At 35.9% G+C, this 24,674-nt stretch overlaps 1 protein-coding gene and 1 long non-coding RNA gene across 2 annotated transcripts in view; one reads left to right on the top strand and one right to left on the bottom strand.

Annotated features, from left to right (window-relative positions):
- Window positions 1-24,674, bottom strand: part of LOC126006085 (uncharacterized) — a 1,493,032-nt gene that overhangs the window by 424,135 nt on the left and 1,044,223 nt on the right. The gene's annotated exons all lie outside the window — the stretch shown is intronic.
- On the top strand, window positions 18,031-18,387 carry LOC126006079 (elongin-B-like). The gene has a single exon (XM_049771411.1). The coding sequence runs from the start codon at window positions 18,031-18,033 to the stop codon at window positions 18,385-18,387; it is 357 nt and encodes a 118-aa protein (XP_049627368.1).

Here is a 24,674-nt window from a genome sequence, read left to right as displayed (position 1 = left end):
ATATTGAACTGGTTGTACCCATTTTTATTTATTTTTTTTCTTTCTTCTTTTCTCTTCTTCTGTTTTGTGCTGTCGTGTTTTTATCTCAAGATCATGGCAAGTATGTGGTGCCTACATTTATTGCTGTAGTGTCCATTGAATATTTTGTTTGATACTTCTTTTTATACTGTTGTGGTGTTTCACCTTCTTTTTCCCCTTTGTCTCTCGAACCGAGGAAGAGAGCCTCTAGAAGGACTCCGCCCATTTTTGGCATATTTGATTTTTACCCCATCTTATAACTTTTTCTCTTCTTTAAACAAAACCACATAACTTTAACTATCTAGTCCTGCCTCCCAATTAGAGGGGTTATAATGAAGGTACCATGACCAAACGGTTGTAAGATCACTAAGTAGTTAGCTAGGCATAGAGAGGCCCACTCATTCTAGCAGCCCTGTGGGTGAGGGTGGAGGCTATGGGAGGCAGGATGGGAACGGGAGTGGAGGGAGGACAATTCGGTGTGGGAATTTCCCTGACTCAATGTTAATATGTACCTAAAATATTACTGAGAACAATATGTAAGCCACTATGATTAAAATAAAAATAAATAAATCACTCCTGATGGTACTTGGGGTACTCAAACAGGGCTCAGTTCATGAAAAGGCAAATACCTTTAACCCTGTACTTTATCTCTTGTCCAATGGATACAATTTTTAGAATCAATACCTATTAAGGAAAAAGCTCACAACAAATTGTTTCACATCTTTTACAGTTCCTCTAAGTATTTATATTTTCTAGCAGGGGTCCTCAAAATTTTTAAACAGGGGGCCAATTCACTGTCCTTCAGACTGTTGGAGGGCTGGATTATAGTAAAGACAAAAATTATGAACAAATTTTTATGCACACTGCATATATCTTATTTAGAAGTGAAGAAACAAAATTGGAATAAATACAATATGTGGCCCGCGGGCCATAGTTTGAGGACCATTGTTAGAGAATCTAAGTGTAATTTAAAACACACAAATAGGGCTGGAGCAATAGCACAGCTGTAGAGTATTTCCCTTACACATGGCTGACCCAGGAGGACTGTGATTCAATCCCCAGGCATCCCATATGGTCCCCCAAGCCAGGAGCACATAGCCAGGAGTAACCCCTGAGCATCAAGGATGTGGCCCTCAAACAAAACAAAACAATCCAAAAACCACACAAATAAAATTGATAATAATCAATAAATAATGAATGCCAACAAAATGATTTTATTTAGGGAAGCTTATAAATATCAATTTAAAAAATATGAGTGAGCTAAAATGATAATACCATGGGTAAAGCATGTGCCTTGAATATGACTGACCTAGATTCAATTTCTGGCACTGCATATGGTTCCCCAAGCAAAACCAGGAGTGATTTCTGAGCACAGAGTCAGCAGTAAGCCCTAAGAATTTCAGTTTTGGCCTCTAAACCAAACAAAAAAATAGAATTAATGAATACAAATACAGTGGGGTCTAAGTTAGTCTTGCACACGGCTGATCCATGTTTGATCCCTGACAACCCAAATAGTCCCCCGAGCATTCCAGGAGTGATTCCTGAATCAGAGTCAGAGCCACCAGGTGTGGCTGAAAACAAATAAAAAAGATGAAATGACTGAAGTTGCATGGTAACAAAAAGTTAAAAATATCAGTTGAAATGAAACTTTCATAATAAAATATATTTATAGTAAAAAAAAAGAGAGACCTCTTTTAATTGGGCTGATTCTCCTTGATAGTCCTTTAGGCTATTTTCAGAGATAACCCATTTCTTCTAATTTAAATTTAATACTGATTATAATTTATTGTTCATTATGATATAGGAACTAAAGATGAAACTATATTATTCTATTTTGTATAAAAAGTTATGTTCAGTCATGTCAATAATTTGATATTATAATGACATATGGAGGCCATTCATTTTAATTCTCAATATTTCTCTGAGGAAACATTTTCTGTCTTGTGCAATTCATGAAAATGCTATGTTTTCTATTCTAAAAGCAGCTCAGCCTGACTGCTGAACACAGTTTAAAAGCCACCAAGACTATTGTGGACAGAGAAATGGGTGATTTGTTGTTAAGGCTTTATTGATTTTACAGATAAAGAGTAACTGTCTCTTTTTGTTCTAAGGATTTCTAAATTGCTTTTTCAGGCCACAAATTGTATCATAGAAAGGCCATAGAATGGCAGTGTCTAGCATAGTTAGCAATACCAAGAGTTTTAAGATGTCTGTAGGGAATCATACACTATGGATGCTTCAAAGTACATTGTTTGAATTTGCTGTCTAGACAGTGGAAATGAAAATCTTGCAGGCTCTGCTAGACTGCTTTTGCATATTGAGTTATAGTATAGTCATCAGTTACTTAATAGCCACAGGGAAGCTAAGATAAGGTGAACTTGTGCCACATTTGCCATAGTGACTCACCATAAAATCAGGATCCACAGCTACTGAGTTTATCTTAAGTTCAAATTGTAACATTCTCATATTTCTATTAATAATTGGATGTCTTTGGCTAGAATGGTGTATCAGAAAGATTGTTTCAAACCACACATGTATTATTTTAAGCTTCCATGTTTTCAGAGGGGTACCCTGAAGCAATGGTCAATGGTCCTGGAGGACACTTTTTGAGATTTTTGACCGAAAGGGCTAACAATTCAATTTTAAATTAAAGGAACTTGATCAATGTCTATTTGAGAGAATCAAATATTATAAAAATATTCTAGGGTCAGGGATGTGGCTCATTAGTAGAACAAAAATGGTTACCAGTTGGAACTCTACTAACATTTTCCATATGCTTTATAAAAGGCTTATATAATATAATAAAACATGAATATAAAATATATTTCCTTGTCCCAGAATCATAGTCACTTCATTTGCAAAATCCTTGTAATCTGTATTGCCTTTTATCCTCATATTGATTTCCTCCTACAACTTTAAACACAAGGTGTCCATTTTTTTCTCCCAATCCAAAATATTCAATATTTTTCAAAACAGAGATATGATCAAGGCAATATTGCCTCTATAACAGTGAGACAAAAACCTATCTCATCACAATCACTCTATTATTACCACATTTGAATGTTTATGTGTGTGGAACTCCTGAAAAAGTAAGTACATTGGGATTTACTTGATAATGAGATTATATTTAGATATATGAAACTATTGATTGGATGTTTATGAAGTATGTTTATTAGATTTTTGAGGATGAGACAAAGCTGAGCAGGTTTCCTTCCCTGTTCCCATCAAGAGGTTCTTGAGTATACAGATATGGATGGAAAAACATCTCATGTTATCAAAGAGCCTGGTAAAAGAAATGGACTCCTATGGACAGGTGTAATAATAGATGTATCACATTATCCATTGGCTATCTCTCCTTTTCCACCTCTAGTCTTTTCCTGAAGGAAACAAAATTTCTGTACTTGCCTACACATGTGAGTCCAAGCATTATGATTGAATAGAATATACACCACTTTTCACCATTGCAAAGTTCACACCACCAATATCCAACATTTCCCTCCAACATTCCTGACCACAAGTTTTTTTTTTTATCTCATTTTTCCTTTTTGACACTTGAGTTTTCACTATTGTTGATGAAAAGGTGCCATGCATATCATTTTATCTTTTTTCAATACCAATTGAAAAGTTACAACTACCATTGTTATTGTCATAGTTGACCTTTCTCTAAATACTCTCATCAATCATTGTGGCAAGCTTCTTACCATGAACTGGTCCTCCTGCTCTTCATATCTATTGTCTCTGGATAATATTGCCATACTGTCTTTTATTTGTTTTATACTCTACAATTAGTAAGATAATTCTATCTATCATCTATCTATCTATCTATCTATCTATCTATCTATCTATCTATCTATCTATCTATCTATCTATCTATCTATCTCCCTCTCCTTCTGACTCATTTCACTCAACGTAATAATCTCCATGTACATATATGTATAAGCAAAATTCATCACTTTAATTTTTTCTAATGGCTCCATAGATTTTAATTGAATAGATGAACTACAGGTTTTTAATTTAATTTTATTTAAACAATTGTGATGTGAAGAGTCCTTCATAGTTGAAATTTAGATATACAATGAATCAGGGCCCTTCCCATCACCAGGGCCAACCTCCTTCCACCACTGACTCAAAGTGCATTCTATCTCACCTATCCTGGCCTGCCAGCATAAAAGGCCCTTTAAGTTTAGATGTTAAAGTTTATGTCCCTTGATTCTATTATCACTGACTTTGGCTTGGATGTTTAGTTCTGTCCTTATTTATTTCCCAGCCAATGCTTTTGAGACCACATGGCACCGGACATCCAACCATTACCTATTCCTTTCTTCTTCATTTTATAGAAATATGTGGTAAAATAAAGTAATCCATGTCCCAAGTTTTTATGAAAAAGGTTGGAGCCCTACTGTAAAAGATAAGATATATAAAAATATAATTAAAAGGTGTCTGTGTTGCAGGTTTTATTTTTCCAGAGGCACAACAAAATATGGGAGAAATAAAAAGGAAAAATGTTTGGCCTAAAAACAGGGAGACCTTATCCATGAAGCATCCTGGTATAATACCACCTTCAGGCTACAAGCATACTAAGTTGTCTAACCCCAAATTCTTTCTCTGTGGTCCCAGTAAAAGCTCTTCACAATCACGGTTGTCATAGCATGGTTTCTGTAGTTAGAGATCCTGTCTTTTATATAGATCCTCTGTCAAAGTCAGGGTGGCATGAAGCGTCTCTGGTTTCATCTTACCATTAGGTGGCAATGCAGAGAAAGCAGGTTATTGCTGTTACCAAGTCATCAGGGTATCAATCATATGAACCCAATGAACACTAGAGAAAATTATCCACTAGAATTTCCTACTAAACAGACCTAAAAAACAAAATGAATGGGAAATACTGCCACAATACTCAAAGATTGACAATAAAAGTTACACCTGTTAAATGTTAAATATTTTTAAAGAAATAAAATACTTAAAGGAGACATATGTGTCCTCTTTAAGTCTTTTAAATAGTCTGGGGGAGGGGGATAATATCAGGACCATTACTTCAGCCTGTGACATGGTCTTGTGGAATCTGAAAAATTACTCCCAGTAGTCATATATCAGGATATGTCTTCTAGATGGGTGCTTCTCAGAAACTGAATTTGGTATCAAACAACAGGCACAGTAATCCCCGAATGCTGCCATGTGTGGCACAAAAACAAAACAAAACAAAAATAGAAGAATATGTATTCTGCTTTTTGAGGATGAAATGCCCTATAGACATCCATTAGTCCTAATTCTTCTAGCTGCTCATTTAGGGCTCTTATGTTTTTGTTAGTGTTCCACCTAGTGGATCTGTCTAGTGCAGATAAGGGGTGTTGGATTCTCCCACTACTATTACATTTCCTACCATATGTTTCTGTGTGAACAAAAGCCTTAGATTTTTTTCTAGTCTATATTTGGTGAATAGATGTTGATCATAGTACTTCTTGGTCTATTGTTCTTCTGATCAATAAACCTTTGTCTTTAGTACTTACTTGAGGTTGAGTGCAATTTGGTCTGCTATGAATATGGCTGTCCCAGAGTTTTTGTTTTCCAGTGACATGTATTATTGTTTTACATCCTTTTACTTTGAACCTGTTTCTATTTTACATTCCTTGCCTCTTTATCAAAGATTAATTGATTGTATATCTGGAACCAGTCTCAGAATACTCATTTATTCTATTGATCTGATAGTCTTTGTTCCAATACCATACTGTATTAATGGCTATAGTTTTTTATTAAATTTTTATTTTTAATTATGAGAATAAATATGCAAAGAAAGAGGATAAGGTAAAGTTACAGTGAAAGGACAATCACCCATAAACAGAATTCTCAGTAGTCCCATTGCTGATATCTTAACTTTGAATTTTCAGCCAAAGAACATTAAGAAAAATAAAACAGAACCCATGTACAATTACTTTGTCCCTCAAGTCCCCAGATTGTAGTACATGATTTTTTCTTAGCAGCACACAAAGCAATCTAAAGCCATAAAACTTATGTAACTCATTAAACATTGAAGGCAAAGTACTTTTTTACATTTCCAGACACATGCATATTAGTTTAACTTAACCTCAAAAGTTTAAGTGGGTTGTTTTCCTTAAGATTAGAGTCAAAGGAGCACAGTAAAAACGGTGTTAAAGTGGCAATTATTGTTTGCATAGGCCCACCAAAATATGAGGGACATGAAAAGGAAAAGCCTTGGCCTAAATACAAGGATATCCTACCCCTGAAGTTTCCTGGCATAAGACCAACTCTAGGCTCCAGGCAAACTAAGTTTGTCCAATCCAGGTCATTGTCTGTAGTGTTAAAAGCTATAGTTTTATAGTACAATTTAAAGTTGGGAAAAGTGATGACTCACTTCTTTCTCCTAAGGGGTGATTTAATATTAATGATTACAGCACACATGATTATTTTTCCAAAATTATTTGCAGGAGTGTTTGACCCACTTCTTTTAAAAATATCATGGGTACCCTTAGAGGGCTTGCATTAAATACTTTGGAAAGTATTTTCATTTCAATGCTTTGGGAAATATTGCCATTTGATTGTGTTAATCCTCTCAATCCATTTCCTTGTGTGTTTCATTTCTTGAAGTAGTTTTTTGTAGTTTTCTTTAAATATAAAAAAACATGGATTTTATAGACTACCACTTTACTATAAAATATATTTCTTCTAGAAGCTTTTGGTATAGTCTAAGAATCTTTAAATATAGTATCATGTTATTTGCAAACAATAAGAGCTTGATTTCTTCCTTTTCTATCTGGATGCCCTTGATTTTTTTCTTCCCTGATTGCTAAGGCAAATAATTGTATAGGAAACGGTGAGAAGAAGCAATCTTTTCTGTGCCAGATCTTAGGGAAAAAGCTTTAAATTTTTTTGTTTGTTTTATTTTTTCATTAGTTTTCATTTTTTAATTTATTTTAAAAAAGCTTTAAATTTTTAACATTGAGTATAATGTTTGCCATGGGCTTGTATTAAATGACCTTAACTATATTGAGAAAAGATCATACCATTGCCATTTTGCTGACAGTTTTTCTAATGAACAAATATTGGACCTTCTCAAATGCTTACCTGCATTTAATGATATTATCTTATGATTTATCTTTTTAATTGATATATTTATTTAAGCACTAGAATTACAAACATGTTTGTAGTTGGGTTTCAGTCATAAAACTGTCATAAATATCATAAAAATATAAAAATACCTTCTTCACCAGTGCAACATTCTCACTATCAATGCCCCATCTCCCTCTTCTCTTAACACTTAACTTCTGTCTTTGAGACAGGCCTTTATTTCTCTCACTCACTGCCAGTGTCATGATAGTTGTTGGTGTAGTTATTTCTCTAACTGTACTCACCAATCTTCGTGATAATCTTCATATCACGGGCTGGTCCTTTCAAACCTAATCTCTATTGTCTCTGGGTATTATTACCATATTATTTTTATTTTTCTTAAATCCCACAGAAAAGTGAGACTATTCTGTGTCTATCTCTCACTTTCTGACATATTTCATTCAGTTTCCATGTCCATCCATTTGTAGAAAAGTTTCATGACTTCATTTTTTCTGACAGCTTCAGTTTTCCATTGTGTATATGCACCACAGTTTCTTTAGCCACTCATCTATTGTCCAGCATTTTTTTTTTCCAGATTTTGGCTATTGTAAACAGAACTGCAAGGAACACAAGAGTGCAGAGGGCATTTTCGTATTGTGTTTTTTGTTCCGATGGTATATCCGTAGGAGAGGTATAGCTAGATCGTATGGGAGCTTAATTTCCAGGTTTTTTTTTTTTTGAGCAATCTCCATAATGATTTCCAGAAAAGCTTGACTAGACAGCATCAGTGAATGGGAGTTCCTTTCTTCCCACATCCTTGCCAGCACTAATTATTCTTGTTCGTGTGTGCCTATCTCTGTGGTGTGAAATGATACCTCATTGATTTTTAGATTTGAATTTCCCTGTGATATGAAGCATTTATTTGTCTTTTGGTTATTTAAATTTCTTCTTTGGGGAAATGCCTATTTATTTCTTCTCCCCATTTTTTGATGGGGTTAGATATTTTTTCCTGTTAAATTCTGTCAGTACAATGTATATATTAGAGCTTAGCCCCTTATAAGCTGGGTATTGGGTGAATAGTTTCTCCCATTCTGTGAATGCCTTTGTATCCTAGTCCCTATTTCCTTTCAGGTGCAGAAGCTCTTTGTAAACTGCAGACTTTAAGTTACACAGAGCAAAATAATCAGCTTCCAGGAAGGGGCATTATGTCAAAATTTTCTGTTGCAATCTCTAGACCCAAGCTAAGTGCTCTATGTCATAATGACCCCTTTGGCGATTGCTCTTTGGAGAATAGAGAAGATATTTTTATTAATCTGGAAACTGTAAATTGCGGGGTCCGGAAGCCCCCCAGGGGGGCCCGGCCAGCAGGAATTAGCTGGGAAGACTTCTCAGACAACCGCACTCCTATTTTGCTGGGTAGAAGAACAACCACACCTGTAAAAATCTGAGAGAGGTTAATAATAAAGACCTAAGGCAATATCTCACTGCTCAAAGGCAACTTTATTTGACTACAGCTCCTTCTTATATAGTGAAGGAGAAGGGGGCAGTACAAAGGTGATGTCAGTCATACTTTTTGGCGCGAAGGCCCATACAAGGCAAGGATATATTTCAGGCTTCAAGGAACAAAGAAAGTAAATCATGCTTTAAATAAGGAAGTGGGCAGTGGGCTAGGGGGCTGGATGACCTTCAAGTTATGATGAACGTGCTGTTTCTATGGAAATTTCTAGTGACCTTCTAGCTGCATTCCTAATTGCTTGACTATCAGGAGGTGGTGCAAGATGTGCTTGCCTCAGTGATCTTGAACAGACAATGTAGCATACACTTATTGATAACAGCCTAGTTCACTCCGAAATGTGGTCTTAAGGAGTGAGGCCTAGTTTCTGATAACGGTACCAGGCAGCTTTGCTCTCCTCCGGGCTAGAGTTAATTATATCCTGCAGCTGCACATTCCTTTCTCTTTAGCTCAAAAACTTACAGCAAGACTGCAAATAGCTTTTAGGTGAAAAGCTGGACTATGGCAGAAAGAACAGCAAAATGGCCTCAAACAAGTCACAGTCCCCAACAGTAAATGAAGTTTTAATTAAGTGAAACAATATGGTTCATACATAGCTTTTACTCCCACAAATTTTAATTTAAGATTGGACTTGGGGTTTGTTGTATACTGTTCTGTCACTATGAAAAATAGGAAGAATTACTCATCCCTTTTAGTTTAATTATGGAGTATGGCTTTAAGGAGGGTAAGCTATTCTTCTGCCCAGAGCCAGCATAACAGACTTTGGTGGTAGTAATAGTGCTGTGGTTGGGCATTATTCTATATGATTGAACTTAGCTGAAAAAGCCTATAAATGGCAATAAATCTTATTTTATTCAAATTATTTTCAAGCAAGGCTGAAACTGAGTTTATTGATTTAATGGACAATTATTAAAAAGTAAAAGATAGATTCTCTTAGATTCAGATTCTATCCCACCAATTTTTAACAGTGAATAGTAGGGAAACCTAATTTCTCAAGAGAAGAACCTAAGTATTTGGAGGGAGATTTTTGAGTCTTTGATTGGTAAGATTACTGATCAGAGCCTTTGCTTTCCAAACATAAGAAGAAATAATTCTTTCTTTTCTTCCTCATTGAAGACAAAATGGAAAAGTAGAGCATTAGGAGCATATCTTATCAATATGGAGTGTCTGAAGGTACAATATGACAGATTCCCCCTTTTAAATCCTTACACCTGGCCCAATTCCAATTGGAAATAATTTATAAAAGAATTCATGGGGAGTGGCAGAGGCCTGGCTTTACTTTTCATATTGGAGTCCATGAAGAAAAGGTTTGGCAAAATATTTTAGGAATCCAGACTGGAAACATGACAGAAGTAGTTGAGAATCAATCATAATCCAGAAGGCTTTCTTGCTTTTGCACAATTAAGCATCCTGAAAGGAACTCCATAATTTAATCTATGTAGTAATCCAAATATTCTATAGTCTTTCAGCTTGTAGAGGATTTGTGAGCTACTACTTAATTAGAAATGTTCTACAAAGTGGTCCATAAACTTAAATATTTCTCCAATAAAAGCTTTAAAGATGAATCAGAAGTATGCATTTTTCTTATGAACTTTTTTTTACATCGACATTGATGTTAGAGCACAATGTAGATAGTCCTATTTCTGGACAAGAATGGAAAAAGAGAGGACTCTACAGGGTTAACTGTCCTTGGAACATGCAATTGAAGTCCATAACACAATAATCCAGAAAACATGATTTAGCTATGTTGTATCTAGGTCTCTAGGGTATTCTGGGTTTGATTTAGTTTTATCATTGCTTTCTAAATTCAAGCTCCCAAGAATGTCTTAGTGATTCCTATATGCAAATCTTTAACAGTATTGCCCCTTGACAGGTCATCTAGAATGGCCAAACATTTGACCTCACATCATCCCTATGATCTATATAAAGTATCTCAAACTGTAGTCAAATCAATTTTGGTTGTGGATTTTCTCTCATTTAAATGGCATGGATATTATTTTAACTTTTACAAATCATATTTTTTATGATTAGATAAATAGTCTAGGATATTTAATTTATACATTAAAAAAAAGGCAAGTGCACGGTCCGCTTTCTAGATCAGAGTTCAGCAGCTCCATTACACCAATTACATTGTGTTTCAGGATCCAGGAATTAAGGTAGATTAACTTTATTAACATACATCAAAAGATGCTCCAAGTCACATATTGTGTGTGAAACCACAGATATATTTAGGATTTAATTGATTTTTAAGAGATAAAAAATTATATATCTTCTCCAGAGGATTTGAAATATGGAAAGAATAAAATGACACTGGTTAACACAGATAAAAAGGAATTTAAATGGGGTTTACTGAGCAATAGAACTGATGAGGATTTTTTTTCTCTAAATATAAATCAGGAACTTATATGTTCTTGAAAGAACATACATATGGTTTTCATAGAGTATGTGAAAATTTTAAAAACAGACAATTCTTCTATATTGTTATGAACTAAAACATAGCACTATGTAAAATGACAGCTAAAATTTAGGCTTGCATAGGTTAGCATCTGCATAATGTAGGCAACACTTAACAATTAGAGATCAAAGTGAATCCATAGAATATGTTCAGAATTCTAATTAAAATCAGCTTGATCAGTACTTGTAAGCATGGTATAATAGAATGATGGTATTTTCCTCATTTATTAATCAAATTTCATGCCTTAATTTGGCAACACTCCAATTAAGTATTCCTCAAATTATTCACAACAGCTACAGGAACCAAATCCCATCTGGGACGTCCTCCTTAATACTGCTCAGACACCAACATGTCCAGTTCTAATATGAATTCCTGACAATGAAGAAATTGGGAACTTGACCTAAAAGCAGCTTATCCTACCTCACTAGCTAACAATAAGACAAAATCAGAAGACTTGTCACCCTTTGGTCTGTGTAAAACCCAAGGTCGCGATCTACAGATGAATGGCTGATAGAACCATGACCGGGCAGTATGTATCCTGGGACCAAAAAAAAAAAAAAAAGCTCTAGTCTAGGGTTTGATCTACGACCTGCACAAACAACAACCATGATCTCTAATTCCAGAAGGCTGACTGAGACAATAGCAACTGAGTGGGTCTTCTGGAAACGTAATGAAAGACGCTATCCCAGTCTCCATCCTAGGATCAGCGCAAGGACCAAGACCACCAACCACAGAAGATGGATTAAAATGACACTGAGGGAACAGAACTTCTAGAACCACAAAGAAAGACTTCATCATAAGTTCCATCCTTGACCTGTGCAGAGACTGAGATCTCTAGATACAGAGACCTGATTTTATCACCCAGGAAGGAGCAGAAGTTTCCCATACAACACAAAAGCACCAACGGGAGAGTAAATGAACTAGAAAGGACTCTATAGTTAATCCCATGACAATATACTTCAAGGGTTAAGAAACCCTGTATCTCTTAGGCCAAGGGTATTCCTTTTCAAATGACCTCAATGCTTACTGTGCCTATGCAGGAGGGATGGGGGGAAGACAAAAAGCTCAAAATAATCTTTTTTTTTTTATTTATCTATCTAGTTTTAGTCGATTTCTTTGATTTGGTGTGGATATTGAACTTCTTGTCTCCATTTTTATTTATTTATTTTTCTTCTCTTCTCTTCTTCTTCCGTATTGTGCTCTGTCATGTTTTTTTTATTTCAAGACCATGGCTATTATGTGTAGCCTATCTTTATTGCTGCAGTGCTCACTGGATATTTTATTTCACACTTCTCTTTTTACTGTTGTGATGTTTCACCTTTATTTTTTCCTTCGTCTCTCAACTCGAGAATGAGAGTCTCTAGAAGGACTCCATCCATTTTTGGCATATTTGATTTTTACCCCATTTTTATTACTATTCTCTTCTTCGAACAAAACCACATAACTTGAACTATCTCGTCCCGCCTCCCAATTAGAGGGGGATATAATGGAGGTACCGTGACCAAACAGTTGTAAGATCACTAAGTAGTAAGCTAGGCTGATAATTTTCCTGAATGCTAAGAGTACTAATTGAGAGCACTCATAGCGATCAGAAAAGGCCTGATTATACTGACTTCTACTTTTTTTTTTTTTTTGGGCCACACCCGGTGATGCTCAGGGGTTATTCCTGGCTATGCGCTCAGAAGTCGCTCCTGGCTTGGGGGACCATATGGGACACCGGGGGATCTAACCGAGGTCCATCCAAGGCTAGCACAGGCAAGGCAGGCACCTTACCTTTAGCGCCACTGCCCGGCCCCAATCCACTCTTAAAGCATATTGTCATGGGAACAACCACTGGCTCCATACTTCTCATTGTCATATCCCAGGGTGTGTGTGTGTGTGTGTGTGTGTGTGTGTTGTGTGTGTGTGTGTGTGTGTGTGTGTGTGTGTGTGTGGTGTCAGGAAAGAAAAAAAAGAAAAAAACTGACTGAGGTTTGAACTCGAGAGGCTGTGGTGCATGCCTGAGGACTGATGGGGACAAACCTGCCTCTCCCACCGATACTGGGGCTTGAACTCGGGAGACTGCTGTGCAAGTCTGGGGACGGGTGGTGACCTACCTCTCTCACAGGTGCTAGAGGCTGCAGTAGCCAGTAGTATGCCTAGAGATGGATGGGCACTGATCTGCCTTTCTCACAGGTACTGGAGCTAGATCTCAGGGCAGGCTGCCATTCACCTGAGAATCCAAACGGGCAATGACCTGCTTCCCTCTCAAGTACCAAAAGTCGATCTCACAGGAGGCTGCCTGTCACCTTTAGCAGTGCCTGGGGAACTGGATGGGTGGAGACCTGCTCCTTTCACAGCTACTGGGGATAGATCCTAGGTGAGGCTATCAAAGATCACCATTATCAGAGCTTGAGGGCTGCCCCCTCTCAGAGGTATCAAGAATATGTGGATCTGAGAGCAGTGCCAAATCTCAATGACTGCTCTTATCAAACTCCTACTCCAAAGTAGGGACCCAGTCACTTGCCACAGGTGGTTTTGGAGGACTGAGAACAAGGGCAGAACACTTTGAACCAGCAAAATCAAAGAAATGTGGGGAAACCAAGGAAGACACCGTCAGGTGGAGATATGGAGATAAATTCTAGCAAGTTTCCAAGTTCACCAATAAGCATAAACCCAATAGATCAGGATATAAAGGTGGCATTGAAAGCCATGGCATTAAAAATCAAAGAATCACTCACCAGTAAGTTCAAGAAATCCATAGATGAGCAAGTAAACCAACTCAAAGATGAACTTTTATAGCACATGAGAGAATCCATACAAATGGAATTAAAGGAAATTAAAAATGTCTTTGTAAGCCATAATAGCAGAATTACACAATTGGAGAATCACATAGAAGAACTTAAAGAAAAACGACAAACCAAAGATGACAAAGAAGCTAATAAGGAAATAAGAAGTAAAGCATTGGAAGACAATGTCAGGAATTTAATAAACAAAGACAAGAAATAATCTACAGATTGTAGGAATACCAGAAGGGGAGGAAACAGGAAAAAGAGAACAAGTGGTGAGGGAAATCATAGCAGAATACTTTTCCATCCTCTGGAAAGAGGCACCAATCCAAATCTAAAAGGTAAAAAGAGTCCCTAATGAAATAGATCCTAATAAACCAACACCAAGAAATATAGTAATTCAAATGGCAAAAAAAAAGAGAGAGAGAGAGAGAGATGAATTCCTTAAAGTAATAAAGGAGAAAAAAACCCTCAAATACAAAGGAAAGGAACATAAGAATCAAACCTGATTTCCCATTTGAATGACAGTGGAATGACATATTCAAACTACTGAATGAAAGAAACCTCCAACCTTGAGTCCACTACCCTGTAAAACTCTTATTCATGTGGGAGAGGGGTAAAAACATTCTCAGACAAGAAAGATCTTTTTTTTTTTTGTTTGTTTTTTTTTTTTTTTTCCTTTTTTCTTTTTTTTTTTTTTTTTTTTTTATTTTTTTTTTATTTAAACACCTTGATTACATACATGATTGTGTTTGGGTTTCAGTCATAAAAGGAACACCACCCATCACCAGTGCAACATTCCCATCACCCAAGTCCCAAATCACCCTCCTCCCCACCCAACCCCCGCCTGTACCCTAAACAGGCTCTACATTTCCCTCATACATTCTCAATATTAGGACAGTTCAAAATGTAGTTATTTCTCTAACTAAACTCATCACTCTTTGTGGTGAGCTTCCTGAGGTGAGCTGGAACTTCCAGCTCTTTTCTCTTTTGTGTCTGAAAATTATTATTACAAGGGTGTCTTTCATTTTTCTTAAAACCCATAGATGAGTGAGACCATTCTGCGTTTTTCTCTCTCTCTCTGACTTATTTCACTCAGCATAATAGATTCCATGTACATCCATGTATAGGAAAATTTCATGACTTCATCTCTCCTGACAGCTGCATAATATTCCATTGTGTATATGTACCACAGTTTCTTTAGCCATTCATCTGTTGAAGGGCATCTTGGTTGTTTCCAGAGTCTTGCTATGGTAAATAGAGCTGCAATGAATATAGGTGTAAGGAAGGGGTTTTTGTATTGTATTTTTGTGTTCCTAGGGTATATTCCTAGGAGTGGTATAGCTGGATCATATGGGAGCTCGATTTCCAGTTTTTGGAGGAATCTCCATATCGCTTTCCATAAAGGTTGAACTAGACAGCATTCCCACCAGCAGTGGATAAGAGTTCCTTTCTCTCCACATCCCCGCCAACACTGTTTATTCTCATTCTTTGTGATGTGTGCCATTCTCTGGGGTGTGAGGTGGTATCTCATCGTTGTTTTGATTTGCATCTCCCTGATGATTAGTGATGTGGAACATTTTTTCATGTGTCTTTTGGCCATGCGTATTTCTTCTTTGTCAAAGTGTCTGTTCATTTCTTCTCCCCATTTTTTGATGGGGTTAGATGTTTTTTTCTTGTAAAGTTCTGTCAGTGCCTTGTATATTTTGGAGATTAGCCCCTTATCTGATGGGTATTGGGTGAATAGTTTCTCCCACTCAGTGGGTGGCTCTTGTATCCTGGGCACTATTTCCTTTGAGGTGCAGAAGCTTCTCAGCTTAATATATTCCCATCTGTTAATCTCTGCTTTCACTTGCTTGGAGAGTGCAGTTTCCTCCTTGAAGATGCCTGTAATGTCCTGTAGTGTTTTGCCTATGTGCTGTTCTATATATCTTATGGTTTTGGGGCTGATATCGAGGTCTTTAATCCATTTGGATTTTACCTTTGTACATGATGTTAGCTGGGGGTCTAAGTTTAATTTTTTGCAAGTGGCTATCCAATTGTGCCAACACCACTTGTTGAAGAGGCTTTCCCTGCTCCATTTAGGATTTCCTGCTCCTTTATCAAAAATTAGATGGTTGTATCTCTGGGGAACATTTTCTGAGTATTCAAGCCTATTCCACTGATCTGAGGACCTATCCTTATTCCAATACCATGCTGTTTTGATAACTGTTGCTTTGTAGTACAGTTTAAAGTTGGGAAAAGTAATTCCTCCCATATTCTTTTTCCCAATGATTGCTTTAGCTATTCGAGGGTGTTTATTGTTCCAAATGAATTTCAAAAGTGTCTGATCCACTTCTTTGAAGAATGTCATGGGTATCTTTAGAGGGATGGCATTAAATCTGTATAATGCCTTGGGGAGTATTGACATTTTGATGATGTTAATCCTGCCAATCCATGAGCAGGGTATGTGTTTCCATTTCCGTGTGTCCTCTCTTATTTCTTGGAGCAGAGTTTTATAGTTTTCTTTGTATAGGTCCTTCACATATTTAGTCAAGTTGATTCCAAGATATTTGAGTTTGTGTGGTACTATTGTGAATGGGGTTGTTTTCTTAATGTCCATTTCTTCTTTATTACTGTTGGTGTATAGAAAGGCCATTGATTTTTGTGTGTTAATTTTGTAGCCTGCCACCTTGCTATATGAGTCTATTGTTTCTAGAAGCTTTTTGATAGAGTCTTTAGGGTTTTCTAAGTAGAGTATCATGTCATCTGCAAACAGTGAGAGCTTGACTTCTTCCTTTCCTATCTGGATTCCCTTGATATCCTTTTCTTGCCTAATCGCTATAGCAAGTACTTCCAGTGCTATGTTGAATAGGAGTGGTGAGAGAGGACAGCCTTGTCTTGTGCCAGAATTTAGAGGGAAGGCTTTCAGTTTTTCTCCATTGAGGATAATATTTGCCACTGGCTTGTGGTAGATGGCCTTCACTATATTGAGAAAGGTTCCCTCCATTCCCATCTTGCTGAGAGTTTTGATCAAGAATGGGTGTTGGACCTTATCAAATGCTTTCTCTGCATCTATTGATATGATCATGTGGTTTTTATTTTTCTTGTTATCAGACAAGAAAGATCTTACACTATTTGCACTAACCAAGACAACTCTAAATGAATTATTTAAAGATGTACTACACAATCCAAATACCTGATTGTAACAACAACCACTCTACTCAGTACAATAGCACAACAATCTGCTCTTTCAATAATCACCTTAAATGTCAATGGGCTAAATTTTCCCATTAAAAGACACAATAGAGGGTTGTATCAGAAAACAAAAACCGTATTTCTGCTGCCTGCAAGAAACACCTAACAGAGCAATGTAGACACAGGCTTAAAATAAAAGGATGAAAATCAAATATTCATGCCAATGGGAAAAAAAAAAGCTGGAACATGCATTTTCATATCATAGAAAATTGCATTCAACCTCAAGAAAGTACTCAGAGACCAAGAGGGTCACTACTTAGTATATCAGGGGAACTTTAGACCAAGAAGTACTAGCTCATCAATACCTATACACTGACTGTAGAGCCAGCAAAATATATAGGGAAACACATGGAGGATAATGTGATAATAATAGGGGATTTTGATACTTTCCTATCACCACTAAACAGATCCACTAGGCAGAAAACTAGCAAAGATATAAGAGCCCTAAATGAGAAACTAGAGGAAATGGGCCTAGTGGACTTATACAGGGATCTCCACCCAAAGAAATCAGAATATACATTCTTCTCAAGTGTACATGGAATCTTCTCTAGAATAGACCATGCCTTAGGATATAAATCTAACTTACACAAACTCAGGAACATAAGGATTATCAGAAACAGATAATCAGATCATTATGTAACAGAGATCACAATCGATTATAAAAAGAAACTGTGGAGAAAAATCCAACACCTGAATATTAAACAACATGCTACTCAATAACAGCTGAATCAAAGTGGAACTCAAGGAAGAAGTAAAAAGATTCCTTGAGACAAGCGATAAGAAAGAGACAAACTATCAAAATTTGTGGGACTCAGCAAAAGCAGTAATTAGAGGGAAACTCGTAGCAATACAGGCCTATATCATGAAAGAGGAAAATAAAAAAATAAACAGTTTAAAGGGAAACCTTAAGGAGCTGGAAAAACAGCAACAAAAATAACCTCCAGGAACCAGCGTGTTGGGGGGGGCAGGCAGTCGCAGTAATGGACATGTTCCTCATGACCCGGCGCCACAAGATCACCATCTTCACGAACTCCACAGGGTCGAGCATTATTTTTGAGCTGAAGTGCATCATAGGGAGCATCCTCAAGTGGCCACCCGATGAGCAGCATCTCTACAAAGAGAACCAGCTCCTGGACAATGGCAAGATGCTGGGTGAGTGTGGCTTCACTAGTCAGATAGTGCAGCCACAGGCCCCAGCCATGGTGGGACTGGCCTTCCAGGCAGATAAAGCCTCCGGGGTCCTGCACATAAAGCCCCTCTCCAGCTCACCTAAGCTACCAAACGTGATGAAGCCCCAAGACTCAGGAAGCAAAACCAATGAACAAGCTGTGCAGTGAAGGCCTGTTCACTCCCCATTGCCCTGTCCCCTAATAAAATATTTGGGTGTCTTCCAGAAAAAAATAACCCCAAACACAACCAGAAGACAAGAAATAATAAAAACCAGAGCAGAAATAAACAACATAGAAACTAAAAAAACAATATAAAAACTCAATGAGAGCAGGAGATGGTTTTGAAAAAGAATAAACAAGATAGACAAACCACTGTCAAGACTCACCAATAGAAAAGAGTAAAATCACCCAAATAAACAGGATAACTAATGAAAGGGAAGAAATTACAACAGAACCCCAAGAAATCCAACACATTGTTAGAAATTATTACAAAGAACTATACTCAGTTAGGCTAGAGAACCCAGAAGAAGCTAACGGATTTTCTGAAACAAACAAACAAACAAACAAACAAACAAACAAAAAACCATCTTCCAAGACTAGAAAGGGAGGATGTAAAAGAACTAAACAGGTCAATCATACTGAGGAAATTAAATCAGTAATCAAGAAACTCCCCAAGAACAAAATTTCAGGTCCAAATGGTTTTGCAGGTGAATTCTATCAGTCATTCCAAGAAGACTAGAACCACTGATCCTTAGGCTCTTTCAAAACATTGAAAAGACAGAAACCCATCCTAACAACTTTTATGAGGCAAACATCACACTCATTCCCAAAGATGGGAAAGACCCCACCAAGAAAGAAAACTACAAACCAATTTCACTAATGAAAATAGATACAAAAATCCTCAACAAAATCTTAGCAAACCGAATATAAAAATACATTAAAAAGATTATACACCGGGCCCGGCAAGGTGGTACTAAAGGTAAGGTGTCTGCAATGCAAGCACTAGCCAAGGAAGACCAGTGGCTTGATCCTCTGGCATCCCATATGGTCTCCCCAAGCCAGGGGCAATTTCTGAGTGCTTAGCCAGGAGTAAGCCCTGAGCATCAAACAGGTGTGGTCTGAAAAACCAAATGAAAAAAAAAAGATTATACATCATGAATACACCATGAACAAGTGTGTTTCATCCCAGGGATTCAAGGATGGTTCAACATACACAAATCAATCAACAACATACACCATATCAACAACAAGAAAGACAAAAATCACATGATTATATTAATCGATGCAGAGAAGTCATTTGAAAAAGCCAACACCCTTTCATGATGAAAACAGTCAGCAAAGTAGGGCTGGAAGGAACCTTCCTCAAGATAGTTACAACTATCTATAAAAAGACCAGTGCCAACATTATCCTTAATGGTGAAAAACTAAAAGTATTTATACTAAGTTCAGGAACTAGGCGAGCTTGTCCACTCTCTCCATTTTTATTCCATATAGTTCTAGAAGTCCTAGCAATAGCAATCTGACAAGAGAAAGGAATCAAAGAAATTAAAGAAATCCAAATAGGGAAATAGGAACTCAAACTCTCTCTTTTTGCAGATGATATGATGATATACATTGAAAACCCTAGAGTCCACAGTAAAACTCCTAGAAACAATTAACTAATATAGAAAATTGCCCGGCTACAAAGTCAATACACAAAAGACAGTAGCATTCCACTATATAAATAACGAAGTAGAGGAGAGATTAAGGAGACAAGCCCATTTAAAATAGTATTCAAAAATATTAAGTACCTACTTATCAACCTTACAAGAGAAGTGAAGGACCTATACCATGAAAACTTCAAAACACTTCAGAAAGAAATTGAAGAGGACCTAAGAAAATGAAAGAACATCCCATGCTCATGGGTAGGTAGAATCAACATATTCAAAATGACTATTTTACCTAAATTTTTATATAGATGCAATGCAATCCCTATCCAAATTCAGACATCATTTTTAAGGATTTTGAACAATAAGTTATAAAATTCATCTGGAACCACAAAAGACCCAGGTTAGCCAAATACATATTAAAAAACCAGAAGCTAGGTGGCTTCTCTTTCCCTAACCAGAAGCTTTATTATAAAGCCATAGTCATCAAGACAGCATGGTACTGGAACAAAGAGAGAGTATAAGACTAGTGGGTCAGAACAGAATATCCAGAGATGTACCCCCAAATATGCAGTCAACTAATATTTGACAAAGGATACAACAACCTGAAATGGAACAAAGACAGTCTCTTCAACAAATAGTGTTGGAAAAACTTAATAACTACCTGTAAGATTGATCCATACCTCACACCCTACACAAAAATCAACTCAAAATGGATTAAAAACCTGGAAATCAGACCCAAATCTCTAAAGTTCATTGAGGAAGAATAGAAATAATGCTCAAGACATATACCTCAAAAAAGTCTTTGATGATGGTATGCCAATGGCAAGAATAATAGCATCAAACCTAAATAAATGGGATTATATCAAACTAAAGAGTTTCTTTATGGCAAAAGAAACACTGGCTAAAACCAGAAGACAGCTAACAGAATGGGATAAAATATCCACTCTAGACACATCAGATAAAGGGCTGATATCTAGGATATCAGAAAGGCGAGCCCACAAAACCTAATAAAGCCACAGAAAAATGGGAAATGGAAATGAATAGACATTTTTCCAAGGAAGACCAACAAATGGCCAAGAGACACATGAAAACATGTTCACTATCACTCATCATCAGGGAAATCCAAATCAAGACAACAGTGAGGAAGAACATGAAACTTGGAAAGTAAAAAGAGTGAAATGATATATATATATATATATATATATATATATATATATATATATATATATATATATATATATATATATATATATATATATATATGACATAGGAAGAGCCAAAGTCTAATGTCTCAGAGCAGCTGACATGCTCTCAGGGAATGTTCTGAATATTTGAGTCTGGTGTGAGTATTCATTGGTGGTAAGGAAACTCTATGAAGGTTCATATATATTTTTAATAATATTTTCTCAGGAGAAAGCCTGAAAAATTTTTCTATGTTCTGTGGTTCCAGGGTTGGAATGCAGGTCTCCTACATGTCCTTTACCTATGAGGGACATTTCTGGTAGAAACCTGAATTTTCATGCTCTATTTTTAACTAGAAATAGACAAAAGAAAAAAAGTATATCTAGGTTTGAGGATTAGGATACTACACCAATAGTTTTCCATTTGTAACTAAATAAAATTTTGGTGTAAATGTCAGCTTGTATGTGTCTGATATTAAAAAAAAATACAAACCCACAATGTGGAATCTACTAGGAATCTACTATCTCATAATGACAGAGAGAGATTAGTTTAAACACTGCCTCTGAGGCTTCATTTGACTGTGTTCTCATGAATAACATTCTTTCAAACGATTGTTATATAGTAAATGTGCTTAAAAGAGATTGATATGTGTAATATCAAAAATATAGTAATATTTAGGTATCTTCTTCTCTTGCAAGCTATAAATTGTATGATAAAATAATTCCCTAACAGAATTTCTTGCTTTAGGTCTAATCTTTTTATCAGATCCTCAGAGAAACCTGGAGAAATTAGCAATGATTTAGATAAGATATACTCAGCCTTGATTTTTTTTCAATTCAAATGAATTTGTTTCAATTGAATCATGTATTAGCTTTCATTAAAAATTTTATCTTAGATATAGGCAACTCATTATAAGCCTTTTGTAGATACCATTTAACTTCTTTTAAATTTAATCATTGCAACTTTATAGAGGATATTTAATGTGACAAGTACTTTACAAGCATTATCTTCTATTATTTCAGTCCTCTGAGATGGAAATATCATTATCTTTACTTTGCAAATTAAGGACCTTACAGAGACCAAGTGACGTGCCCCAGGCAATTTACTCCTAGTGGCAGAGTTGGAATTTAGACATAATTTAAATAGTGGTTAAACATAATTTAAGTAATGGTAGTGTGTGTGAGAGAAATAGAATCCCTGTCTCCCATAAAGGCAGGGGGTTGGGGTCATTGGTGGTGGGAAGGTTACACTGTTGAAGGGAGGTGTGTGTGTGTGTGTGTGTGTGTGTGTGTGTGTGTGTGTGTGTGTGTGTGTGTGTGTTTATAACTAAAACCCAACTACAAACCTGTTTGTCATCATGGTGCTTAAATAAAAAATATTTTAAAAATAGAAATCCCAAGTGCAGTGAAGGTGAACAGTCTTCATAGTGCATTTTTGCCTCATAAAATAAAATATCAATAACCTCAGGATAAATAGAATATGTATGGCAATTTCTTATTGCTGTTTTCTTATTAGAAGTAAGATGTAAATATTTGCAATAGGATTTTTATATTTAATTGAGGTTACTTTTTAATTGTAATTAAGTACACCTATTTAATAATAATTATTCTAACATTTAAGATCTGAAACTTTTCAGAAAATTTATCTTGGATGTATGATCTTGCTCTGGTTCGGATAATAAAGATACAGTTTCTCGGGAAAAATGCATCCTTCTAGAACTAGAATAAAGCAATTATGTTTGTGTCTTTTATATTTTGTGATTGTTTTTTTTGAAAGTGGTATTCAGCAATAAATTATGATGGTCTAGTAAACATATGAGAGTTCAACCTTACCAAAAATAAAAGTAAGTGCAACAAAGATGAATAAAATATTTCTACCTTTCAGTGTTGTATGTTGAAAAGTTCACATTCACGATGAGAAAAAAAAAGGTGAGCAAAATATTTTCTTAGAGCCACTTGCTAATTGTACAGAGAATTTTAAATTTTAGACTTTGGACAAAGCCATCTGATTTAAAAAAAAATTTTATGGGGCCTGAGCGATAGTGCAGTGGTAAGGCATTTGCCTTGCACATGGCTGATCCAGGAGGGACCTTGGTTCTATCCCTGGCATCCCATATAGTCCCCCAAGCCAGGAGTGATTTCTGAGCACAGAGCCAGGATTAACCCCTGAGCTGTGAACCAAAAACCAAAAACCAAAACAAAACTAAAAGAAAAAGAAAAAGAAAAGAAAAACTTTCTACATGTCAATTTTAGCATCTACATAGAATAAATGATATTTAGTAAAACAACCTTCAGACCATGAAACTTGGAATCATTGAACTTCCAGTAATATCTACCTCACATTATAAAGTTTATTATGTCTTTACTATTTGGCTTTAATTTGAATTTTCATACTGTCAAACAGTATGAGAAGCTCCCCTCCAAGTCAGAAATTTTAATTTGGATAATTGCACATAGGAGAATGTTTTTATTAGAATTCTTGGGAAAACTTGAGATCATTTTCTCTTTTTCTTGGTTTTCAGTTTAATCTCAATAGCTGTTACATAACTTGTAGCTATCTACTCATTCTGTATATTTACATATGTACAATCAAATATATGTGAATTTTGTATATCTATATGGCATATATATGACCTGAACCATAGTTTTTTAACTAAAATGGTCTTAAATCTACCAAGTTAAACCCTCCAAATAATAACATTAGTATGAATCTACTGAGGCCCACTAACTGAATACAAGTCTACTTTGTTAATATATTTTTATTTTCTGCCAGATACACATCTCAAGTATAATTTGACATAAAGGTTATAAAGTTTTAATTCAAATTAATTAAATGACATCACAGTTAATGGTAAAATGTTTTGGAAAAATATTGTTCTTCAGCTGTATTGAATAAGTGATTGAAAACAGACAGCCTAAAATCAGAGAATACAAGAGATTTTGGATTTTACATATTTACTTGGTCAGTTTTAGATGTTAGGGTCACACTCATACAACAAGTTAAAGCAGTCTGACAAAGAACTTACACCTTGTCTCATGGCAGAGCTTATTCTAGGCACCATCTGGCACATTGCGTTGATGTTCTAGCCAAAAGCATCACTTTCATATTTTTTCTGTTGCCTTTATGATAGTATACTGTAAGGGGAAGAAAGTAACCCACTGTCTGGAAGACAGTATCTGTATGTTTGTCTGTAGATATCCATCCAGTTATTAAACAGCGTTTTAGTCATCAACTTATGTATATTCTTGAAATAGATTTCCAGTCGTCATGGTTACAGGAACAGAAAAAGGAATTTTCCCCTATTTTGTTTTATTTTGATTGAAGTTTAATTGCACCTCAGCATTAAGTTTCACTGGTACATCATTAAAAAAGCATCTTACACATTCAAAAATTTGAGTTTAGCACTAAGTCTAGTTCTGTGCTTTTTCCTCCTACCTATGTCCATTTCTTTGCATTCTGCTAATTAATCTTATAATCCAAAATTTATTTTTTTAGTTTATACCTTTATTTTCTATACAATGGACTAAAATATTTTAGTTTTTAAATTTCTCCATCTTAATTCATCAAGAATAGTATCTTTTAGATTTATTCATATTATTGCAAGTAGTAGGGCTTCATCCTTGT

Source organism: Suncus etruscus, chromosome 4, assembly GCF_024139225.1.
Source record: "Suncus etruscus isolate mSunEtr1 chromosome 4, mSunEtr1.pri.cur, whole genome shotgun sequence".
NCBI lineage: Eukaryota > Metazoa > Chordata > Mammalia > Eulipotyphla > Soricidae > Suncus > Suncus etruscus.
The sequence above is the reverse complement of the archived record's forward strand: the minus strand, read 5'-3'. Positions and strand labels throughout refer to the sequence as shown.

What these genes read in the sequence shown, in the direction of transcription:
- LOC126006079 (XM_049771411.1), top strand. Translation starts at nt 18,031, where the DNA reads ATGGACATGTTCCTCATGACCCGGCGCCACAAGATCACCATCTTCACG.